Consider the following 25,768-nt stretch of genomic DNA (forward strand, 5'->3'; position numbering starts at 1 on the left):
CCCCCAGGGGGAGATTTCATTTTTCAGGGAGGCGATGGAACGAAAAGGGGCAATGTGACGGTGAAGGAACAAAAAGGGGGTGATATGGGGCGATGAAGCGAGATGTTTTGGGGACACTTTTGAGCCTTCCCCTGTGGCTCCGAGCCTCCTCCACCATTTGCAGAGAGAGACAGAGAGAGGCACTTGTGCCTCCCTCCCTCCCTCCCTCTCTCTCTCTTTCTCTCTCTCATGAGATTTGCCCCCTCGCAGGGCTCCTAATTGGCCCTGCACCCAAATGCCAACCCCCTGGGAGAAGCGCAGCCAGCAAGCCCCTTTCCCTGACTGGCCCCGTCTGAGGTGCACATGGCTGGGGAACCATGCAGGGAAGCCCCGGGATCCCTGTTGGGAACAGCCTGCCAGAGCCTCTGCTGCATGGGCCAGCCTTCCCACAAGCCGCGGCCCCAAGGGAGAGCAGCCCCTGCGATCCCCAGCCATGGGACCGTTGGCCCAGCTGGCCGGGAAGGCGTGCTGGAGTCCCAGCTGCTTTGTCAGTGAAGAATGTGAATTGAGCAGAAGATGGGGGGGAGAGAAAGGGAGGGGGAAGGCATTTTCCAACCAGCAGCAGAAGAGCCCCGGCTGGACCCGCAGGAGTGCCTCCTCCTGGGGCCCGGCATTGGCTTCCTTGCTCTCCTTCTCCTCCCCTGCTTCCTCATGCTGCCCCCTGGGCGGCAGTCCCGGCTGGGCCGGCAGGGGCATTGCTCCCTGGGTGATGCTGGTGGGTCATAGATCGCCAGGAGCACCATGTGGTGCGGAGCGGCCCCAGCTCCTCCAGCACGACGGACCTACCAGCAGCACGGGAGGCTCCACCGTTGGTCCTGGCGGAAGCAGATCGTTGCCGCGGTTCCGATCAAGGATGCTGGCGGTACGGGAGAAGATTTGGCAACATAGCTGATGGGGCATTCCGTGGATGCCCCGTGACTTAAGCCCAAGGACGCCGGCGGCGCAAGGGGAGGCTTGGCGATGCAGCCGACTGGGCAGGGCATTCTGCAGATGCCCCATGGCCCTGACTTGAGCCCGGGGACGCCTGCTAATGTGACCGTGAGCCAGGGCATTCCCACAGGCCCGGTGGGCAGCGGAGCTGGGTGTCTCCAGCGGCGATAGGGGGTCTTCTGCTGCCTCCTGCCCCCCCCTCCCCGCCCCTTCGGTGCCCTCTGCTTTTCGTTCTCTCTCTCTTGCCTCACCTGGAGAAAGAAGGGGGGAGGGAGGGAGAGGAAAGAGAGAGGGAGAGGGGAAAGAGAAAAAGAGAGGAAGAAAGAGAGAGGAAAGAGAGAGGAAAGAGAGAAGAAGCGCAAGTGCCTCTCTCTCCCTCTCTTACACACACGCACAAACACACACACACACACACACAACTGAGTGGGGGAAGAGGACTGGCAGACCAAAGGCAGAAAGAGGGAGGGAGAGAGAGAGGGACCCTTCTGACATCTAAAATGAAGATAACACCGAAGATATATATATAATAAAAGTAAAAAAGGATATATGCAGTGTTATCTTCATTTTAGATATCAAAAGAGTTTTGCGGCTCCCAGTGTTTTGTTTTCAGTGGTCATTACATTTAAGTGTCTCGAATAAGTAAGATAATAATGAAATACATGTATCATGAAGTTTGGGAGTAAAGTGATGGGTGGCACCAAATTTTTTCACACAGTTGAGATATGGGAAAAAGACTGGAAATAAATTATTTGCATCATATGTCCTGATGACAATTTTAAAGAAAACAAAAAAAGTGTTTGCATAAATTGAAGAATTATTTCTTATGTTGTGATTGAGAGGTTATGTTGGGGGAGGGGGAGCGATGACAACTTTCTCATTGCCTCAAGGGGGAGATTCCTTCAAAAAGATTAAGAATGGACTTCCTGTGGATCAAGCAGCTACGATGGCTGCTTTTCACAAAGCAGCCCGTTCCTGGGTTGTGTAAAAGCCGCAGGACTTTTACAATCAGCTGTCCTGCGGCTTGAATCTCTTCCCTGGGAGAAAGGGAAGAGAAGAGCGGCCCAGGTAGAGGTAAGAGCTCCCCTGGGATCCCCATAATTTCGGGGATCAGAGGGTAGAGCTCCCTCGGAGCCTGAGCCAACTGCGCACTCCAGGACGTCTTTGTCCCGAAGTTCTGGGATGAAGCAAGGTGGCCGCTCCCACATCTGCTTTTTTTGGAGGCTTGTGAGTATTCAAATGCAGACGGAGCAGACCAGGAGAAAGCGGATTTAAGACTGATTGTGACTTTAACTCCTGCAAGCATCTTCTCCCCCTTTTTTTGTTTACTTTCCCTTTTGAAGAAAGGGAAAGTGAAAGGCAAAATGGCGACTGTCTTTCTTGTTTGACTTTGTAACAAAGTTAAAAGTTCACGTTTTAAATATAGAGGCAAGAATTTTGTTCCCCCCCTTTTTTTTCTTCCTCCTTCTTTCTTTTTTTTTATTATTTAAAGAACTGTGATATTATAGAGGCAAGAATTTTGTTCCTTTGAACTTAATAGAATGGCTTCAAAACATTTGGTCTCTGTCCCTAAAGCTTCCATCTCTTCCCCAATGGCTCAGCCTGCTTCTCAGCCTAAACCCAAATCACCCCCACCCTCTCCTCCTCCTGCAATCTCTCTCAAAGACTTAAAAGAGGCTTTAAAAATGACTGCTTTGGATATTAAAGAGGAGGTAAAAGATCTTATAATTGCAGAGAGGGCTATTATAGAAGAATTATTGGAGAATAAGAACAAGCAAGTCAGAGAAGACATACTATTTGCGTTTTCTGGTCTTGCCATACATATTGAAAGGATTGACGATAAAATGGAAGAGATTACTGAAAATACAGCAAAACGGGAATTTAGAATGGAGCAAGTGGAGAACAAGATAGAAGTTACACAGGATGAACAAACTATTTCACAATACAGAGAAATGGAGTTCGCATTGCGTATCCGAGGATTGAAAGAAAATTCCCAGGAAGATTTGAAGATGCTTATTGTTAGAGATATTGCTTTAAATCTTGGATGGAAACCAGAAGAAGTTGGGAATGAGATAGAAAAAATCTTCAGAGTTAACTCACGGGTTGCTAGACAGAGAAATTTACCAAGAGATGTGGTTGTTTACTTTTCCAGAAGATCTATTCGTAATGAAATTATACAGGCTTTTTATAAAAAGAGGTTTCAAATTGCAGCTCAAGATGTGATAATTTTAAAAGAAATACCTCCAAAAATTTTAAGAGGTAGAAAAGATTTTACTTTTCTGTCTGATGAGTTAAAACGTCGTCAAATCCAGTTCAGATTGGAGATTCCAAGAGGAATAGTAGTGAATTATGATGGAATACGTTACAGATTAACTACAGTTTTAAAGGCAAGAGATTTCTATCACTCTATTCTAAAGGCAAGACTGTCTTCACCTCCACAAACAAGGATAATTGAAGAGCCCGTTATGGCAGAGCTTCTTCATTGATGTCATTTTCAAGGATTGACTTTGATTGATTACTAGTGATTTTCTTTCTAGGGTGAGAAAGGTAAAAATCATTCCCAGGACCCTTTCAGACTATAGTCCTGTGTGGATGGAGCTATACCTGGGAGATGGGAACAGAAGGCCTTGGAGATTGAATGAGAATTTGTTTACCCGGGGAGAGTTTGTACAAAAATGTAAAGAGTATTTAAAGGAGATTTTTGCTTTAAATATGAATAAGGGTACATCGATGCCCATGGTCTGGGACACCAGTAAGGCGTATATGAGGGGAATTTTAATTGATTTAAATAAAGTTTTTAGAGATAAAAGGATACAAAAATGTAGAGAAATAGAAGATGAGATTAAAATAAAAGAAGAAGCGCTTGGTCTTAACCCAACTGATAATAACTTAAAGGTTTCTATTAAGATGCTTAGGGAACAATTTAATATGTTGATGGCAGATCAGGTGGCTACCAATTTGCGTTATATAATACTTTTGTAATGCGAATAAGCCTGGGAGGTGGTTGGCTTATCAGTTATGAAAGAAACAGAAGGCTAGGATTATAGAGAAAGTAAAATATAAAGGTACTGAGGTTCTTCAGCAAAATTTGATTAAAAAGAGTTTTTTAGATTTTTACACAAAACTATACTCAAGTGATAATATAAAGGGAATGGATATAGATAAATATTTACAATCAGTACATTTTCCTAAACTTTCTGAGGAACAGCAAAATGGGATGAATTGTTTAATTACTGTAGAGGAAAATGGCTTAGCTATCAAGCAGTTAAAGGTGGGAAAGTCTCCAGGAACAGATGGATTGACGTCGACATATTATAAAAATTTATATGAAGAAATGTTGGAGCCATTAAAGGAGCTTTTTAATAGTATTTTGCTGGGAGCACAAGTTCCTCCTTCTTGGAAAAGATCGTTTATATCATTGATTCCGAAGGAGGATCAAGATCTTACAGAGCCTAAGAATTATAGGCCGATATCATTATTAAATGTAGATTACAAGATTTTTACAAAAATTTTGGCAAATAGATTAATGCAGGTTATGAAGGATTTGATTCACAGTGATCAATCAGGATTCATAACAGGACGATACATGAAATATAATGTTAGACAAATTGTTAACTTAATTGAGTATTTGGATAAGAACAACCAGATTTCTGTGGCTTTTATATTTTTGGATGCTGAAAAAGCCTTTGATCAATTAGATTGGCAATTTTTATTCTCATTGGTAGAGAAAATGAATTTTGGGGATAATTTTTTACATGCACCTAAAGCTATATATCAGCAACAATCAGCTCAAATTGTTGTTAATGGGGGATTGACTGAGACTTTTAATATTGAAAAAGGGACAAGATGTCCATTATCTCCATTATTATTTGTTTTAATATTGGAGATTTTGTTGATCCAGATTTGAGAATCAACGGTAATCAAGGGCATAAAGATAAGAAAAAATGAGTATAAATTACGCGCTTTTGCGGATGATTTGGTTTTGATTTTGGAACAACCGATTAGGGCGGTTGATTGTTTATTAGAACTTATAACACAGTATGGAAAAGTTTCTGGTTTTAAAGTTAATAACTATAAGACTAAGATATTATCTAAGAATATGTTAGCCAATGACAAGGAAAGTTTGGTTAAAGCTACAGGTTTTCAGATGGTGAAAAAGGTTAAATATCTGGGAGTATACTTAACTGCCTCAAATGGAAAATTGTATAAAAATAATTATGAATTACTATGGGCAAAAGTGCAAAAGGATTTAAATGACTGGAAAAAATTGCAATTGTCACTGTTGGGGAGAATTTCAGCTATAAAAATGAATGTTCTACCAAAGTTTCTTTTTTTGTTTCAGATGATACCTATTTTAAAAAAAGATGTAAATTTGGAGGAATGGCAGAAGGGTATCAATAAATTCATTTGGGCTGGGAAAAAACCAAGGGTTTTTAGTGGACAGGTGGACTGTAGATAAGAAAGAAGGAATAACACTAGAAGATGGAAATCTGGTTATTCAGATTAAAGATCAGAGTCAGGCCCATATAAAAAGAATTTACAATGCTTTAATAGAATTAGACTCTGAAACAGAATTGGTTAAAGACTGTATGATTAAATGGGCTCAGAATATCCAGGATCCGATCCCATTGGACTTATGGGAGACAATTTGGATTAGAAATGTTAAATTTACACAAGCTCAAAATTTGAGGGAAAATTTTTATAAAATGTTTTACAGATGGCATTTAGATCCTAAAAAATTATCTTGTATGTATCCAAATTTACAACCCAAATGTTGGAGATGTGGTAATATGGATGCGACATATTTTCATGTTTGGTGGAATTGTAAAAAGGTAAAGGCTTTTTGGATTATGATTTGGTGGAACATTCAAAAGGTTTTTAAAAGGAAGATAAAGTTCACCCCTCAGTTAATTTATTAACTGCAGCAAGGTTATTAGTAGGCTCGTATTGGAAGAAGAACTCGTTGCCTACTTTAGAAGAATGGATATTTAAAGTTTCTAACTTTGCAGAAATGGCAAAAATTTCTGCTTATTTGAAGGATCATACACAAGAAAGATATATTATTGTATGGAGAAGATGGATAGATTATATTCAGAAAAAATATGGTACTTTAAAGTTTCATTTATTTTATGATTAAATTTTATAGTAATTGTTGTAGAGATTTGTTTATATGTCTTAATTTAAGGGGAGTTAAAGGTTAAATATGTTTTTTTTCTTTTTTCTTTCTTTTTTTTCTTTTTTTTTCCTTTTTTAATTATTGTTAACCTTCTTATTAATAACCCTGTACTCTGCTCTGGGAAGCGAGGGGGAGAGGGTTGAGGGTGGGTGGGTGAGTGGGTGGGTAATGATAATATAGTCATGTTAAATGCTTGGGCATTTCCCCTATGCTACGTTCATGTGTGTGAGAGGGATGAGAGGGGAGGAAGGAATAGGGAGGAAGTAGGATGGTTAGAGGAGATGGGGAGGGGAAGAGAGTAGGAGGGGAGGAGAGAAAGAGGAGGGAAGTAGGGAAGGTTTAGAGAGGGTGGACGCAGCCTGGGGGGAATGGGCAGGCGGTACCAATGGTTAATTGTACTTTGTATGAATAAATGGAAAATAAAAACTTTTTAAATAATAATAATAAAAAAGGTTAAGAACCACTGCTTTAAAAGATAGAAAAAAGGACAAAAAAAATGGTATCTGGAAAAGATTTTCTATTTACTGAGGACATCTAGTGGTGAAAAGTTAATACTTGCAACTATTCTTTGGCGAGAAGGATTTGACCTTCAGATTATTTCTGAAAAGATAAGCTGGTGCAGCTGTGAGAACTGAGGGGGTGGACACTGTTTAATTACAACCCTCATTAAATAATAATAATAATAAAGAAAGGACTTCCTTTGATTACTTTTAAAATGGAGAAACCCTACTCTCACTTAAACTGTAAGCTTATACTGGAAAAGATCTATAAGGTTTCTGAAGAAATACGTGCTATAAGGAAAGGGCCGCAAGTGCTAAACTGGCATACATCAAATGTGTGGAGACAGATTCAGATGCTTCTGACACCATGTTTCATATGGAGTCAGTAAATACAATTCAAGGCCTCACTATGCAAAAGCCATCTTTCTTAGAGAGAAGTAATACAACAACAGGAAAAGGAAATGCATCACAGGAACAATAGAGATGAATCATAGAATAGCAATATGGCACAGGAAACATACAATAGAAATGAATGATAGAGCTACATATAAGGTAAACATAATACCCATAATCAGTGCTTTTTTTGTAAAAAAAAAAAAAAGTGCCAGAACTCACACGTCATACAACCCGCCTTGCCTACCCTACAAGGTTCTACCCAAAAAACGTGTTCTATGACAAAAAAAAGACCTGCCCATAACAATAGAACAAAGGAGCATTCACAAGCAGACTAATTCCTACAGCAGCATCTATATTACTCAGATTCCTTCATTTTTGCAAACATTGGAGCTGATTTTTCAAAACAAGGTCAGGAAAAGAATGTTCCTTCCCCAAACTCAGGGAAGTTGATATTACCTAAAACAGAAAAGAAGAAATAAGCTTCCAATTAATCAGGACTACAAAAGAATTAGGAAAAGAGACTTGTACTTGACTTGTTTCTATGGAAATTGGCAAGGGACCAGTAAGTCTCTTAAACATATTTAAAACTAAAATTGGATTAATATGCAATAGAATATTATTCCATAATGTACTTACCTGAGCTCAAGTAATTGGCTGAGAGCTACATGCTGCATAAAGCCAGAAGGTTTTCTGTTTGGTTTTGACTAAGCGTAATGTATAAATCTATTCTCTGCAGTTTGTAAATTTTGATTTATTAATTAGCACAAAATATGAACCCTGTGATTGAGATTTACTTGAATAAGCATAAATAATATACTTATATAAGTATGCATCGGAAAGCCCCCTAAATCTCTTTAAATATTAATCCCTAATATTTATGTTTTATGTTTCATACACACAATTTTCAGACTAAAATTCTTAAACACTAGTAGTAAAAAACAGTAGTTCTGTCAGAATCCAATTATATTTCATCTCTAGTTATCATATAGAGAACACCATTTCTGCCTTCTCTGGATTCTGTCATACGATGAAGGAAAGGGGGTGAACAAAGGGGCATTATGGCCCTCACTTCCTTCAGTACACTTCAAAGGAACTGGATGTGGATATCACCAAAAGGACTAACCATAATAATGGGGCTATTACCTTCATGTAGTTCTCTCTGAAGTCTCCATCCAGCCGGCAGTAAGGAAAAGGGGGTGAGAATGTAATGCCTGAGACTGTCGCTGGAAGAAGGTGGTGATTGGGTGGGGCTACTGGGGAACCCCTTAAAACCTTGAATGGGAGAGCTTGGACCCCAAGTCCTGTCTAGAACACCTGCAACCATTTTCTCTTAATAAAGGATGCCTGTTGGAAGAACTATTCCAAGAGTTCTGTCTTAAGATGCAAAGTGGGGTGGGTCCTTACAAGTTCCAGTGGAATGTGCTTCTCAGTATACATACTATATTAAGACTGTATTGCAAACATACTGCAATAAAAACTCGTCCACATGCATAACTAATCTTGTTCTAGATAGTCTAAAAACTTTAAATCTATTTTCATATTTGGTTTTTAAAAATCTGACATATTAGTATCATTTTTAAAAATAAGCATGTCTTTCCCAAAAATATAACAGTTAGGAATAACAGAACTTTACCTCTCTTTTCTCTTTGTTCTCTTTGTCTTCAGCATCCCTTTGCCAAACACTTTTCATATCAAAATCAAAAGGACCCATTTTAGGTTCATAGCTGGCTGGTTGATCAGCCTTAAATTCTTCATGAATCATGTAGTCTGGCATTGCTGGAACATGAGGTCTGGAGGCAAAAATATCACCATTATCCATACAGCTTACCTTATAGCATTTGCCATCAAAGTGCAAGACATAAACAAGTGATGGAACATTGTTTTTAATTTCAACATTCAAGAAACCCATTTCCTCATTGTAAAATTAAATCAACTCTTCCCATGAAGACACAGAATACTTACTTAGAATCATCAGTTGCAGCTTGTTTGCTATGATGTGAGTACCATTCAAGTGCACCATAAGGCCCCAGGGATACTTTTCGTGGAGTAGGAGTAAAATGTCTCAGTAAATCTTAAACCAAAGATATTTAAAAATATAAAATTTTACATTTAAACAACTGCAGATTTTTAAAAAATTAATCAAATAAGTTCTGTTTCCTGCACACAGGTAGAGCAAGGGATAAATATTAAAAATGCTTTTATATTAATCCACTAAAGAAAAACAATATCTAAATGATTTTGTTGCAATCTATTCTTTTTTTACATTTTACTTTTAAAATCTACAGTATTAGTGTGTATCTGAAAGAGGAATAACATGTGGGAGATGATGTTTTAATTGTTTCATATTATGCTACTGTAGATTCTTTATAAAAATTACTCTACCATGATATTTGAAATATATATATAATTTTATTCACCTTTCAGGAAAATAAAAGGAAGAGTGAAATCTTTAAAATTTAAAAGAAATCAAAAAGCCAACCATAGTTTTTTAATAGCTATTCTAGTTTAACCCAGCATTATATTTAGATATTTCAGTATTGTTTTCTAAACAGAAGCATATAAAAGGAACCAGCCATATCCATCTCCATAATAATCCATTTTACTCTCCCTTCATTTCTTGTTTCGTCTCAGCTATATGTACTTTAAGACATTGAGCACTGCAGACGGAGTCACAATCTTAATTCTCTTCTTTATTAAAAAAAACTATATTTCTGCAAACCTCAGGGTTCTTCCATACTTTCTGATCACTCCCTCTTGTACAAGCCTCTTGCCAATTTGATTAATAAGCTACCAGAGACTTCCCTGAATATTGAAAATAAATAATAAAATAAAATAATAAAATAAAATAATTTAGAAACTAGAAATTAGAGTATTCAGAAATAATGTCAAGAATGAAACTTTGGTAGCTATGTGACTTTTTATTTCAACTTGCCATTAGAGTAAGAGGGGGAAGGTGTTGCTTTAGAATGAGTTAGAAGGAGAAACAAAATCAACCTTTCCAAGGACATTGCAACAGGTATGGAGAGGAAGCAGACGGTTCCCATAACAAAGTGAAATTGTTTACATGGACTACATGAAAGGGTGGGGGTTAATAGTTTAATTAATTAAACTATTAAACTATTAATAGTTTAATTCTATGAACTGATGTCTGGGAACTTCAGAGTTAGTTTTGCTTCGACGTTACCATACTGTGTATTGAATACATAGTAAGATTTTCAAAATGGAAGGAACCTGGAGTTTTATTTGGATTCTCGAGCTGGATGTTGACAAATATGTTGATTTTAAAATGTAAAAGAAGTTACTTTATGGCTTTGAGTAAATTTAATATTTAAATTTGATATTTCAGAGACTCTGTTCCAAGATAACCAGATGTGAGGTGTTCTAGTTGAGATTCAGCATAAGGGAACATTTGGGATTGTGTGTTATCATTCTCCTTGCTAGCTGACTCTGTTGCTGGATTGGCAGGAGAGTCTCAAAAGCTGTTGATCTTTGGGGATTTCAATTTGCTTTTTGGTCACTGAGTTTGGGGTGGCTCAGACGATTGTGGCTTGTTTATTTGGATCTGTCCCAAATAACTGACAGCGAAACACATGTCAGTGTTCACATGCTGGGTCTAGATTTTGTCCTGAGGTGGGGATGGACATTAACATCATTTGTGGACAGATTAATCCATTTGTTGTCTTTTGATTCTCTTGTGATTCTCCCTTTCCTTCAGAGAGACAGAGCTTGTTTAGCTGGCCTCTTCCAGGCAACTTTGGACAAATGGGATTTCAAAGAGAGCTTTGGGTTTTCCCTGAAGGTCTAGTGGGCAATTTGGCTCAGGTCCTAACTGCTGCCTGGAGTGGATGGGTGACTAGCACCTTGGATTATATTGTTCTTATATGACCTCTCACAATGCACTACTCTTGGTGTCATCTGCAAATTTAATGAATTTGCCTTTTATCCCCTCATCTAAATCATTAATGAAGATATTGAAGAGTACTGGGCCTAAGACAAATCCTTGGGAGTACCCCACTGGAATTGAAGCAAAAAAACAAAAATAATATGATCTCATAGAGGTCTAAGAGGCAGTTTGAGATTCATTAATTATTAAGTCTTCAACTTTTTTTAACCACACATTTGGTTTCTTGTACATTTCATAACACTGTTCAATCTTAGAATCTGTAGGAAAAGCCCTTGAGAAAGTAAGACCCACAATGTCAGCTGGAAAAATAAAATGTTCATGCTTGTCTTCTATCATATTCTATCTTCAGTTTCCAACATTTCTAACATTAACTTCTTTCTTTGTCTCCACATAAAAATATTCACATCAATCTTCTGAATAGCTTAGATATTTGTTTAAATTAAATCACCTGGTTGACCTCCTTGCTTTGCCAGTTTTACATATTCTGAGTCAGTATCTTTGATCCACTTTCTTCGACCCCCAAAGGTAATGTCATTGTGAGGATCTCCAAAATCACCAAGACATGGGATCTCAGACATTGGTTGTTGTGCAACTTCTGAGCTAACTTGTTCCTCTGAGCATTTCAGGGGGATGTGATAATACCAATCTGCAATAATAATAATGGAGGATGAATATATTAAAAACTATATGATCAAATGGGCAACATTTATAACACAATGCTTAGTTACAAAATAATACTTGATCTATGGGAGAATATGTGGACAGGTTGAAAAAAATGGAACTTTGTTTTTATATAGATAACAGCAGCAAGACTTCTGCTATTGGACTCACATATATCCACAATGTAAAAAAATAGATGATAAAATTAATGGAGTTGAGAAATTGATTGCTTTGAATAAAGAAAATACTTATCTAGTTTTGTTTCTTCTTGGAAAGCACTCTTAGATTTTTGTTTGAAACTAAAAGAAATGAAATTTTAACCTTATATTTTGATTGTATTTATTTATCATGAAAGAAGTGCTTATGTTATAGCTTAGTCAAAGGATTACTGATTTTTAGGTTTTTATCTGTATTGAAATAAGTTGAAATTTATCTTTTTTCAATAATTTTTCCCATTTTGTTTGTACTTTCCAATTTATTTTCACCTTTTCTTTTCCCTTTTTTAAAAACTCTTTTTTCTTTGCTTTTTATGCTTCTTTGAAATTTAATGTTTTGAAAAATAATAAAATTTGGAATATATAATGACTAAGAGACCCAGTAAGCTTTTGAATAATATGCTAGGCAGTGGTGGGATTCAAATTTGTTGCTTCCAAAAGTCCATTCTCGGTCTGGGCAACAAAAAATTAGCTACCCGTTCTGCCAAACTGGTGCAAACTGGTGAATCTCACCATTGATTCTAATAAAGGGCAGGGCTAGAACAAAATCAAAATTGGATACAAATTCCTTCAATACTGTCTGGCCTAAAATCAAAAAATGACATAGGGTGATTTTTCCAAGCTGTGTTTTTTTAATTGTTTCACATCTATAAACAAAATCTTGCACTCAACTATCCTATCTATAATATACTCTATCATTTATTAAGGAAGGGCTATCTTTACCCTCTTTCTCTCTCTGATAACATCTGAATTAAGTTGCCTATTTCTTTGAAGCGCACCTTCTCAGTCTTGGAGTCCATAAAATTAGCAGTTTCCCTTAAGTCATTCATAGCTTAAGTATTTCTGGCATGCAGGGAAGTACAAAATAACAGTGATTATAAGAAGTTTAAACAGAACATTACACTATACTTGGTTTGAATACAGTTATTTGTCTCTGATTCAGTAGTACTTCTGAACTGGGCAGAATCTGTTTCCCAAATTTGTGTTTGGTTTCTTAAGAGAGCATATTGCAGCCAAGTGTCCTTAATCTCCATAATATAAATATAGTCCATCTTTCCACCATCTGAACTTTTCTGCTTCAATTCTGCAGCCCAATCTACATGAGTTCGTCTGTCAAAATCCTTTCATGTTTGGCTATTGACAACAGGCAGCAACTTGATAATAGGCTTGTATCCTCAATTTCTACCTTTTCTTTGTAACTGCCCATCTATTAATAGTGATATGCAGGTTCTGAGGTTTTGCTGGTTAAAGAAATACAGGAAACTAGAAGTTGCTTTCAAGTTTATGTGTTTATTCAGCTGAATAGAAACGGGCTTCTGTGCAAAAGACCCCAAAGCCCCAAATAGCAAAGAAAGCTTATTTTTATAGTCACTTTAGTTACATAAGCAATTCACCCAGCTAGGCTGGCACACATAGAATTAAGACTTCGCCCTTTAAGGTTGGCACACTGTAGACAAGAAAAGCAGAAGTAGCTAGTATGTTCTCTCAAGGGAATTTCCCCGAGACCATATGTTCAGTCTTGGGTATTGTGGGTGTTGTCCCAAGATGCCAGATGTTCTTGGGTGGCTTTAGGACATTAGCATGTTTCTTTGCTGTCCTTTCATGACCGTTCATGACAAGTGACCAGAGACAGAGGGGCCATCTGTATATTGATACTGTCCCCTGGGTCCTGGTCATCAATCCCCCCTCCTTTCATGCTGCGAGCATAGGAGCATGACAGCCCAAATGAAGAGACAGAGGATAAACTTCTGTAGTATGTTGCCCACAGCATTTAGAACAAACAGAGGTAAGTAGGGGCAAGCAGTGAAGGACACAACAGAAAACAAGAACAAGAAATACCACAAAGAGAAGACCAAGGAATAATTCCCTAAACCATCCCCATCCTGGGAACCAACTGATAAGCAATGAAAATATACTATGGAAAGTCTCCCATACAGTATCAGTAGAAATCTTCAGATCTTTAGGGTAATTCCTAATCCCTTCTTCCATGAGATGGATGGTATGACTAATGTTAACTTGATAGTCAGTTATAAAAGTGCAGCAATGTGAGTGCACTAAAACACATACCCCACCTTTCACAGCCAGTACCTTGTCCAATGCTTGACAATTCTGTACCACTACCTCCCGTATTTCCCCCTGTTCCTTATTGAGTTGTGTAAATGCCTGTATGGTGTGGTTAAACATTTCTTCTGTCCAGTCACCCAATTCTATAATTTAAACCAACTCCTACAGCTGGAATTAACACTTGTGCAATAGCATTGCCCAGGTTATGAGGTACAGGATGGTGTTCAATATGTTCTTCATGCTCAAGGTGGTCCTCGCCCCACTAGTTGCGGACGTGAAAGTTCCAATCATGATGTTGGATAATACGAACAGAGGGAAAGAAAATTCCTATGGTACATGTACCAGACCAATAAGCTGGTAAGGATTTATAGGCAAACTGACCACAAAGAAACCACCAGTCCAGGTGGTTAGCAAGATAAATGCCTGGCTTGCTTTCCAACCCCTCAGGCATATAGGCTGTAACACCAGACATATAAGCCATGAGTCCCATTGCTGCAAACAAACTACAGAGAGCAGAGGGTCCTTTTTATAGTCAAGACCAAAGGTCTGATGATATCTATACCAATCATCCCACATGCTCGCACTGACCTTCCATGTGACTGTGCAAGGTGTATAGATTCCCAACTTATATCTAGAAGAATTAAAATAACTAAGGCAAACTGCTGCAGGGTGCTGTATATATATTTAGCAATCTGCAGCTTTCCTGTGGGGGAATTTGCACGCGCAGCAAACTGCCATGCATTCCCCCCCCCCCACAAACCTCATAACCTTTTGATACCCTTTGTCCCAAGGAAGCAGCCAAAAGATCACCCCCTTTTGACTTAATATCTTACCTACCTAAATAAATAATATGCTTTAAGTTCCCCCTTATTTCTTCCTGTCTTTATCTCTTCTTGTTTTTATCAGTCCTTTCTCCTTTTCTAATTTACCTGTATTTGTTTTTACCTGCTCTCAACAGGTAATGTGTTACTAGAAAATAATTGCTTATATAAAGGAATTTTCCAATTACTTTATGTCAACAGCTAAAGGTTAAACTTCTAAATGTAAAATGTCAGCAGTTAATGGTAAAGCCTATGTATGTAAAAAGTATATAAGAAACAATAAACTGAGAGTTTGTCAAGCTGTGTTCTGCAGCTTCAAACCTCTGCTCAAGACATGCCCGAGTCTTTTTCTTAGCATCGTTACAACTGGCGCCCAACGTGGGGCTTCCCTCCCTGAGGGTAAGCAGGGACATCCCCTTCCGAGGGAAAGCAGCAACCAACATATTTACAGTCGTCTGGAAGAGACCTCTTGGTGCACCTTCTCGTCTTCTCGTCCTGCGAGATTTCTCAAACTGTAAGTATGGGCTGCGATATATCTCACCATCAGCAAAAGCATGTAAGAGAGTTAAAATTTCTCTTACACAAATCGGGCATGACCATGCCTGAAAGAGAGCTTAGGAAGCTGGTGAGTGAGTTAGGAAAAAACTGTCCTTAGTATCCTGAAAGGGGGACACTCCAACTTAAGGATTGGGAAACAATAGGTAACACCCTTCATCAGGAACCCCAAGCCTCAGTGGATGTTTTGCATTGTTGGCATCAATGTCGCCATGCAGTGGAAAAATATGGAGCTGATGCAGTACAATTAAGTTCTACTCCCTCTCCAGGTTTTAATCATGAAAAGGTTTCAGTTCCGTCAGCTCCTATATCTTCCATGATGGATGTGATACCTTCAGAGCAAAAGAATTCTAGATCTTATGTTTCCATTCGCCATGTATTAGAAAATCAAATGGCGAAAGGAGAGGGAGATATGCAGGAAATAGCAGATATGCTCTCAGTTTGTCCTGTATATTTGACTGGGCAGGTAGATGCAAATGGAGCCCCAGTGGTTGAATATCGACCACTTTCTTATGCAATCTTAACAGAATTGCATAAGGATATAAGAGATACTGGCTTAGGTAGTTCATATGTGCAAGGTATGTTAGAAGCAACAATGAGGAATCGTGTTTTGGTACCAGAAGATTGGAAAACAACAATTCGTATGTTATTAACACCAGCTCAGTATGTGGTATGGGATAGTGAGTTTAGACATCAATGTGCATTAAGAGCAGCAACTTCTGGAGGTGCTTACCTCCCAGAGCAGTTATATGGCTCTGGTGATTACATTCCAGTGGATGCACAAATTGTTTTGCCTATAGCTACTCTTCAAATATCCTCTGAATGTGCTTACAAAGCTTTTGGAAAAGTTCCTATAACTGGGAAGCCATCTCAAGCATTTTCAAATATTCGTCAAAAGGCAAATGAACCATATGCAGATTTTATTAACCGTCTGCAATATGCCTTGAGATGACAAATTGATAATTCTGATGCCCAAGCTGAATTGCTTATGCAATTAGCTAAAGAAAATGCCACCACTGAATGTAAACGGGCCATCATTGGATTGGGAGCTCAACCAGATTTAGCAGAAATGATCAAAGCATGTCAGGACATAGGGACTATTTCTTTTCAAACTAATCTCTTGGCTGCAGCTCTTACAAAACCTCAGGGGAAATGTTATAATTGTGGTAAAATTGGATACTTTAAACAGGATTCCAGAAATCCTGGGGGAGGAAAGTATGCCTCCCGACCATTTAAAAATAATGCTGGGAGACGTCCAAAAACAAAATGCCCTAAGTGTAATAAGGGATTTCATTGGGCTGATGAATGTCGGTCAGGAAACTTCAAAGCGGGCCGGTCTCTGGCCCCAGTCCAAACAGAGACTCTTCAGTAATTCCATCAACAATTAACAATAGCCCTGCTGCCACTAGAGGGAGTGCTGGGATAGATTTAACTATCCAACAGAAGTGTGCTTCAAATTTCCAGGAGAAATACAAGTAGTTCATTCACAATTTTCTGGACCTCTCCCTTCTGGATATGTTGGATTAATTTTGCCTCGATCTAGCTAGGGAAAAAAGGCAATTTTTGTAATACCTGGAGTAATTGATTCTAACTCTACAGGTGTCATCTTTATTCAATTATGGACTAACATGCCACAGACTTTGCCAAGCAATACTAGTCCTGCACAATTACTCCATTTGCCCTATTTTGTCCCTGCAGAGGATCGTGATAGGGATTGAGGGGATGGCAGGTTTGGTTCCACAGATCCTGTTATAATTGCATTAACCACCCCAATCACCACCCAGCGACCCCATCAGACAGTCTTTTTTCAGGGTAAGCCTTTTGAGGGCATAATTAATACAGGGGCTGATGTTTCAGTAATTTCAGCTAAAGATTGGCCTGCATCTTGGCCCACTGACCCATGCCCTAGTGTCTGGGGTGTAGGAGGGCAACAAGGTGCACGACAAAGTACACAATTTCTTTCTGCAAGTCTTCCTAATTCTACTGTAACTGTTCAACTTCGTCCTTTCTTTCTTGACATTCATGTCAACCTTTGAGGACGAGACTTGCTTAGTAAATGGGGGGCTACCATCACCTTTGATGAATAAAGTGTCTGCCTTACCCTTAACTTGGTTAACTACTACCTCTGTTTGGGTGGAACAGTGGCCTCTTCCTCTGTACAAATTACAGGCCTTAAAATTTTTTGTTCAAGAACAATTACAAGCCAAACACATTGCCCCTTCCACTAGTCCATGGAACACTCCAATTTCTGTTATCAAAAAGAAGTAGTGAGAAGTTTGTAACAAAAATTTTTCCTGTCTCTTTTGTTTTTCAACTGGCTGTGTTGCTTTAAGAGCAAGAGAGACCAAAAGAAAGGAAGGGGGGGGGAACTGTTCGTTTTAAACTTTTTTTTCCCTCTCTGCTTAGAATTCCAGTTTGCGAATGGAGATGAAATTTAATCCCCGCTCTTGCAGTTTCAGCTAGCAAAACTTAAGTTTTGTAAATGTTTAACCTACTTAATAGAAATTTGTTTCCATCTTTGATTAACTTGGAATTTAACTTATTGACCAAAGGAAAACAACCTGGAGATCTCATTTGTAGTTCCAGCATTTACCACAGTTGAGCAAATTAAGTACTTGAGTATTCAATTTGTGGACAGAATTCCATATAAAAATTGTCACTTAACACTTTTGATATTTCTTGCTAGTAAGCTACTTACGGGAGTATTAGCTGTGTTAGAAGCGCAAAAAGTATATTGTATTGAATGGCTTTACTTATCCCATCCCAAAATGTTTTATCTTTTATCCAGGCTGTTGCTGAAATAACCTTAGGACACAATCAAGCTTGTCCTTGAAATGGGACTGATTTAATTAATATTGTTATTCCTATTCCAAAATTTGATTTTCAATTTTATTTTCAGAATAACTTATCTCTTCAATGCTGACTATATAGGCTGTATTTCATATCATCTGCCTACACTTCAGTGCAATCCTCATCACAACGCTCAGAATTATCTGCTGCTATTTTAGCTTTCCACACCTTTTCTCAACAGACTTTTAACTTAATCTCTGATTCTCATTATGTGTGCCAACTTATTTTTAATCTTACAGGTGCTTACATCACGCCCAGGATCAACTCCAATCTTATGGCTTTGTTTTTAATTTTATAGCAGCTATCCTTTGTTTCTCACATATGTATCGGTCCTTTAAGGACTGCCTTCATAAACAATTAAAAAAGGAAGGATCAAGGGTAACTAATTTGCATCAAATCAATAAAGTCCTAATAACTTTAAACAAGCTAAATATTTCTTTTCAAAACACTACTGCCTACCAGCGTCACTTTCAGTAGAAAGCTGTGCTTCCTAATCCATTGGTATATTATCGGCAATTGCCTGATAAAACCTGGTTAGATCCAATTCCCTTACTAACTTGGGGGCGAGGCTATGCTCTGTGTTTGCTCCTACAGGCCCTCTCTGGATTCCAGCCCAGTGTGTGCAACCAGCCAAAGATGTCATGGCATCAAGTCCAGAACCCAATACTGGAAATGAAGCAGGTGACTCTTCAGACAGCACGTCCCTTTCGCTCTTGCCATCGCAGTCGGCCAATGACCTGGGGCGATGTGAAGAACCTAACATCCAAAGCGCAGGAGGTTCTGAGACAACAGGGAAAAGAACTTACACCAGAGAATTTATGCGCTGCCATATTTGTGGTTTTGACTGCAAATTCCTTAGTCATTCTTTGCCTCTCTTTCCTTCTTAACTGCTGCGTGGGGGCTGAAGCTCTCCCACCTCATCCTTTAGAACAGTGGTTCTCAACCTTTCTAATGCCGTGACCCCATAATACAGTTCCCCATGTTGTGGTGACCCCAAGTGGGTGTGGCCACCAATAAGAGGGAGTAGGACAGTTAGGGAAAAGGGAAAAAATGGCGGACAGCGTGGTTTGGTGACCCCCGTGAAATGGTTGTTCGACCCCAAATGGGGTCCCGACCCACAGGTTGAGAACTACTGTTTAGAATCACGGATGAAATATAATATTTGGGTGCAATTAGCTGATGTAACACAAGTGACAGACTTTTGTATTTCTGAATCATATGACATGGAAAATCTACTCCCTATCTGTCTTATATCTGTGTTTGTCCTAGCTTCAGTTTTATGTGTTGTTTCAATCTTTCTGATCAATCTGGCATTATTCAAAAGCAAATTAATGTTTTACATAATTTGGCTTCGGATTTAAAAATTGATACCTTAGGAAATTGGTGGAGTGCTCTATGGTCATGGCTTCCCATTGGCCTTCTTGGAAAGATTGTTCAATATCTCATCATAATAGTTGCTATCCTTATCAGCTTTTGTTGTTTATTTCAACGTCTTTTTTCTTTACTTAATAAGATGTCTTGCAATCTTCCATACTAAGCTAAGACCCACTAACTACTCCTGCTTGGAATGTTTTCATTAATAAAACAGAGAAAAGTGAGATGTGGGGAATTTGCACGCGCAGCAAACTGCCATGCATTCCCCCCCCCCAAACCTCATGACCTTTTGATACCCTTTGTCCCAAGGAAGCAGCCAAAAGATCACCCCCTTTTGACTTAATATCTTACCTACCTAAATAATATGCTTTAAGTTTCCCCTTATCTCTTCCTGTCTTTATCTCTTCTTGTCTTTATCAGTTCTTTCTCCTTTTCTAATTTACCTGTATTTGTTTTACCTGCTCTCAACAGGTAATGTGTTACTAGAAAATAATTGCTTATATGAAGGAATTTTTCAATTACTTTATGTCAACAGCTAAAGGTTAAACTTCTAAATGTAAAATGTCAGCAGTTAATGGTAAAGCCTATGTATGTAAAAGTATATAAGAAACAATAAACTGAGAGTTTGTCAAGCTGTGTGAAGCTGTATTCTGCAGCTTCAAACCTCTGCTCAAGACATGCCTGAGTCTTTTTCTTAGCATCGTTACACTTTCCTGTGCCAAACATAGGGAGTGTCCAGCCCCTAGTTACATTGTTCATACTGAACATAAAAGCTCCTAAGGGTGTAGCTTCCATAACCAATCCATGTCTGCTAGTGGGGGGTATGTATGTGCAAATCCAGAAATTTGTTACATTGAAAAGCTTAACCCATGCTTGCATATTCTGTATATGGGTGTTGGAGTCCCAAATTCCTAAAGAAGGACTGGGAAATTGGGGACCAACTTGGCTTTCTATTTTACTGGGAAGGACAGGGAATGATGTTTGTAATTCTCCAGACAGTTCAGGCACAGACTTAGAATCCCCAGAATCAAAAGGAGGTGGCTATTGTGCCAAGATGTAATCAACTGGAAATGGCAGAACCCCCTCCTGATGTCTGGTTACTCCTGGAGACAGTAAATCAGATGTTTTATCTTGGGCTTTATTGTGCAAAGTAACCCTTTTAGGCCCAACCACAGCATTATGGGGAACCTCTGGCTGAAGTCCTGGAACAGACTTGCAGGGTGAGATACACATGAAAGGGCCTTGTCCTGGCCAGTTTCTGGACTCTCCTGATTATGACACCTTCTCCTTCGAGACAGAGTGAGAAGCCTTGAGTGTGGTAAAGTATCAAGGGAGTCCATGCCTGAAGGTCTGTGCCTCTTGTCATGTCACACACCTCAACCATGGCCAGAACCAACCACCCTTGCCATAATCCCCCCCTGTAAGGGTAGATCAGGCTCCACAAAAAGAAAGGAAGAAAGGAAGAAAGGAAGGAAGGAAGGAAGGAAGGAAGGAAGGAAGGAAGGAAGGAAGGAAGGAAGGAAGGAAGGAAGGAGCAGGGCAAGGAAAACAAGATAGAAAAACAAAAAAGAAAATATGAATAACCCAAACACAAAACCAGATGTAGCCAAGGGAGATAAAAGTGATGTCTGCGGCATGAATAAGCAGGAAGCCAGTAAGAGGAAACTGCTCATATAGAATCCCGGCAGGCACAGGTATCACAACGACCAAAACATCCTGGCATATAAATCAGTGCTGGCCCTCAAACAGAAGCTTCAGCCCAAGGTCTTCCTCAGCACCAGGGGCCACGGTCCAAGTAACTTGGTCCTCAGCATCAGAAAGTAGTGAAGCAGAGCAGAGACGAGTATGATGAATCCAAGCACAAATCCCAGCAACCTTGACCGCTATGTGGGTAGCGAGAAAAACAACAAAGGTCCCTTCCAGCGTTCAGCCAAAGGGTCAGAATCGGTCCAGGACTTGACAAGCACCCAATCACCAGGAAGAATGGAGCGGATGATCCAATCCCGGATGATGGAGGGCCTGAACAGCTTGAGAAATGGAAGAAACATTATTAGCAAGAGAGCATATATATTCCCTGAGGGCTTGGTCTCCAAAAACATGGAGGGAAGTAGATAAGGAAGAATGATAAAGAGGGACAGGCCAAAGGGGACAGGCCAAGAGGCTGCTTGGGGCCAGTTCTCACACACAAGAGAGTGAGGGGAAACGCCTGGACCCAAGTAAGATGAGTCTCTTGAGCAAGCTTGGCAAGATGACATTTAAGAACACCATTAGCCTTCTCTACACACACCGAAGATTGGGGGCTGTAAGCAGAATGAAGCTGCCAATCAATTCCCAGTGCCCGTGACACCTGCTGGGTAATATCAGAAATAAAGTGGGCCCATTGTCAGAGCCAATGCCTTGGTAAGGAAAGGAAAAATGTGGGATGATTTCCTTAAGAAGAGCCTTAGCCACCTCACGTGCCTTGTTAGTATGACAAAGAAAAGCCTCAACCCATCCAGAGAGAGCATCCACAAAAACGAATAGGTACCGAAAACCTTGTTTCCTTGGCAACTCAGTAAAGTCAACTTCCCAAAAACTAGCAGGAGCATGGCCAGCCCTAAGCCTCCCCAAGGGAAACTTAACAGTTTTCACTGGATTATTACGTTGACAAATGATACATTGCTTGATGGTTGTGAGGGCCTTATTATACACTCCAGGACAAATATAATCCTTTTATCATATGTCTGACTAATGAAACACTTCAAAGAACTTTCAGATATTGTTTAACCTAAAAAGCCTTTATTAGTGTGACGGAGTGTCAGCACAGCATGGAGGATGCCAATATTTGAATTTCCCTTCCTTTGCACATAACATTCCGGGCATTTCCCCTCCCCTATTTTGGGGTCATGATTCACATCTTCCAATTAACCTGGAGAGCAAAGATTCACTTCCGTTCCCTTCTGCGCACTTTTCCCTCCTTCTCTCAGTCTCATCTGAATTAACTCTAAAAATACCAGACAGTTCTGCATATTTTGTCAAAGCAAGAATATTCAATATTAGCAGTGTTGACATCTGTCCCCCCTTACAAAAAGGATAGGTCCTGTATTTGAATAAAAGCATAGGTCAGGGATTATTTCTTGGTTTGTTGGGGTGTTTAGCATGAAACCTTTTGACGAGTCTGTCAGCTTTCACCTCCCTGGATTTCACCCAGGTGGCTTCAGACAACGGGTATCCCTTCCATTGTACTAGGTACTGCAATTTCCCTTTAAAAATTCTATAGTCAAGAATATGTTTCACTTCATAGTGGGTCTGTCCCGCAACTATGAGGGGCCCAGGTGCCTTCTTAGGGGGACGTCTTAAAGTGGAGCCCCGATGAGGTTTCAACAAGCTGCAATGGAAGACTGGGTGAATTCTCCCTAAAAGTCTAGGGAGTTTTAGTTCTACGGTGACCAGATTGATGATTCTTACTATGGGAAAGACCCAAAGAATTTTGGTCCCAATTTCTTGCTGGGCAATTTGAGGCGTAAATATTTAGTTGACAGATAAACCTTTTCCCCAACTTGGAATGTTCTTTGGGGAGAACTCTTTATCAGCCTGCTTTTTATAGATTTCAAAAGGGTTGACATCTTTATAAGAAATTCAGCCATGGCCTTATAGCCCCAGTGAGTGCTGGCATGCAATTCCTGTAAGAGAGCCCGTAATTCATGTTCTGGGAGAAGGCGTTTCCCATCCTTCTCCAACCATTGTCCTTGATAAACAGCATCCATTTTATAAGCTCTGTGCCTATCCTGTGATGTATATGTTGGAACTGGCACAGGCAAAAGTGAAGGTACAAGTGCACCCACATACCAACGGGACATGATGCGGCAGATTTTGCGGTGTGGTCAGCTAAGGTATTTGCCCTTCCATGTATCATCCTTACAATGGGCCCTCACATGCATGATAGTCACCTTGCGTGGGAGCAAAATAGCATCCAACAGCCTCAAAACATCCTGTCCATATTTTATAGGGGTACCTTGAGCAGTGAGCAACCACGTTCCTTCCACAAGGCTCCAAGTACATGTACTATAGAACATTAAAAGCAAATTTATTATCTGTAAAAATATTAACAACCGCACCTTTTGATAATTCCAAGGCCCTTGTCAAAACAATGAGTTCAGCCTTCTGAGCTGATGTACCTGCAGGGAGAGCTGCTGCTTCCACTATCTGATCCAATGTGACCACAGCATAGCCAGCCAGCCAGCCTTTCCCCCTGATTTATAAAACTGCTGCCATCTGTATACAGGTCCCTGTCTGCTTCCTCCATTGGCTGGTCAGTTAGATCCGACCGGCCAGAAAATACTTCTGCAATAGTTTGTACACAATCATGATCACTATCCTGTTCCAACTGGGGAAGAAAGGTCGCTGGATTTAACCTGCTACTACACTTAATATGAACCTGAGGGTTGTCAAGGAGTGCGATCTGATATCGCTCTAGTCGGGAGGCTGTAAGCCAATGGCCCCCCTTGGATGCTAACAAATCCTGGATGGAATGGGGTGATTCCACTGTGATAGAGGCCCCAAAGGTTAATTGTTCAGCAGCTTTTAAAAGAAGAACAGCAGCTGCAGCAGCCCGAAGGCATGCTGGTCATCCTTGAGCAACAGGATCCAGTTGTTTGGAAAAATAAGCTACAGGGTGAGACCAAGTACCAAGGGTTTGAGTAAGGACCCCAGCAGCCACCCCTTTACTTTCAGCCAAAAACAAGGTGAATGGTTTAGTAACATCAGGAATGCCAGGGGCTGGAGCATTCACTAAAGCAGTTTTAATGTTATCAAATGCCACTTGACAATCCTTGGTCAGTTCAAAGGGTTCTTTATCTGTGCCTGTAGTGGCCTGATACAAGGGCTTAGCCATCAACACAAAATTTGGAATCCAAATACGACAAAAATCTGCCATTCCCAAGAAACACCTAAGTTGACACTTAGTGCCAGGTGGTTTAAGGAGGCACACAGCTTGGATTCTCTCCTTGGATAATTTCCTAGTCCCTTGTGACAAAATATAACCTAAATATCGGACCTCCTGTTGAACAAGCTGGGCTTTAGGACGGGAAACTTTATAACCCCAGCAACAAAGAGAATTTAGCTAAGAAACTGAATGTAAAAGACAATCGCCCTCAGTTGGGGCAGCTACCAATAGGTCATTGACATACTGTAACACTACAGCAGTAGTGTTCTCCACAGGCCGCCATGTAGCTAAATCAGAGGCCAGGACAGTACCAAAGATAGTAGGGCTATTCTTAAATCCCTGAGGTAGAACAGTCCAACAAAGTTTCAATGTTGCCATTGAAAAGCAAAGAGGGGCTGGCTAACATGAGCTAAAGGGACACAAAAGAAAGCGTCTTTCAGATCAATAACAGTGCACCAAGTAAGATGTGGACCCAATTGTGAAAGCAGCATATAAGGGTTGGGCACCATTTGATGTAATGTCACAGTGAGTGCGTTCACGGCTCTTAAATCTTGGCAGAAAGGAACCGAGCCATCTGGCTTTTGAACAGGCTGTATTGGTGTATTGTAAGGACTAACAGTTTCCCTTAGAAGCCCATAAGCAAGAAAATTAATAATAATGGGCTCTAATCTGTGTAAAGCCTCCAGACTAATTGGATATTGATGAATGGAGACAGGCAATGCATCAAGATGCAAAGCTACTTCTACTGGAACTGCATTAATAGACCAGGCAGGAACCCCTGAATACCATACATTAGGGTCAACAAAGCAATCTAACAAGCCAGAACACTCATGTGTATCCTCAGATGAGGAAAGCTGAAGGGTCAGGACATGCCAGGTTTGTTCAGGGGGAACTGACAATTTTTTTTTTGGAAAATTTTTTATTTTTTAAACATACAATCATTTATAAAAATACAATAAAATTTTGAAGTAGAAACAAAAACCCCTTACCCTCCCTCCCACCCCCAACCCCCCTCCCTTCACTTCCCAGAGCAGAATACAGGGTTAATAAATAAAAAAAAAAATATAATAATTAAGAAAAAAGAAAAAAAAAGAAAAGAAAAAAGAGAAAAAAATATCATAATTAACCTTTAACACCATGACCTATAAAACAATTCTCTATAATATTTAAAATTCATTCATAAAATAAATGAAACTTTTTAATTCCATACTTTTTCTGAATATAATCTATCCACCTTCCCCATACAATAATATATCTTTCTTGTGTATGATCCTTTAAATAAGCAGAAATTTTTGCCATTTCTGCAAAACTAGATACTTTAAATATCCATTCTTCTAAAGTAGGCAAGGAATCTTTCTTCCAA

At 39.6% G+C, this 25,768-nt stretch overlaps 1 protein-coding gene across 7 annotated transcripts in view; it reads right to left on the reverse strand.

Moving 5' to 3' along the window:
• Nucleotides 1-25,768, reverse strand: part of CUNH7orf57 (chromosome unknown C7orf57 homolog) — a 265,259-nt gene that overhangs the window by 178,339 nt on the left and 61,152 nt on the right. For all 7 annotated transcript variants that reach the window (XM_039332108.1, XM_039332107.1, XM_039332111.1 and 4 more), the window contains 3 exons: nt 11,391-11,588; nt 9,001-9,109; nt 8,672-8,828 (listed from right to left, as the gene is read on the reverse strand). In XM_039332108.1, the coding sequence (XP_039188042.1) occupies nt 8,672-8,828; nt 9,001-9,109; nt 11,391-11,588 (464 nt within the window). The remainder of the gene's footprint in view (nt 1-8,671; nt 8,829-9,000; nt 9,110-11,390; nt 11,589-25,768) is intronic.

Source organism: Crotalus tigris, unplaced genomic scaffold, assembly GCF_016545835.1.
Source record: "Crotalus tigris isolate CLP2741 ecotype Arizona unplaced genomic scaffold, ASM1654583v1 scf7180000024448.655566, whole genome shotgun sequence".
Lineage (NCBI taxonomy): Eukaryota > Metazoa > Chordata > Lepidosauria > Squamata > Viperidae > Crotalus > Crotalus tigris.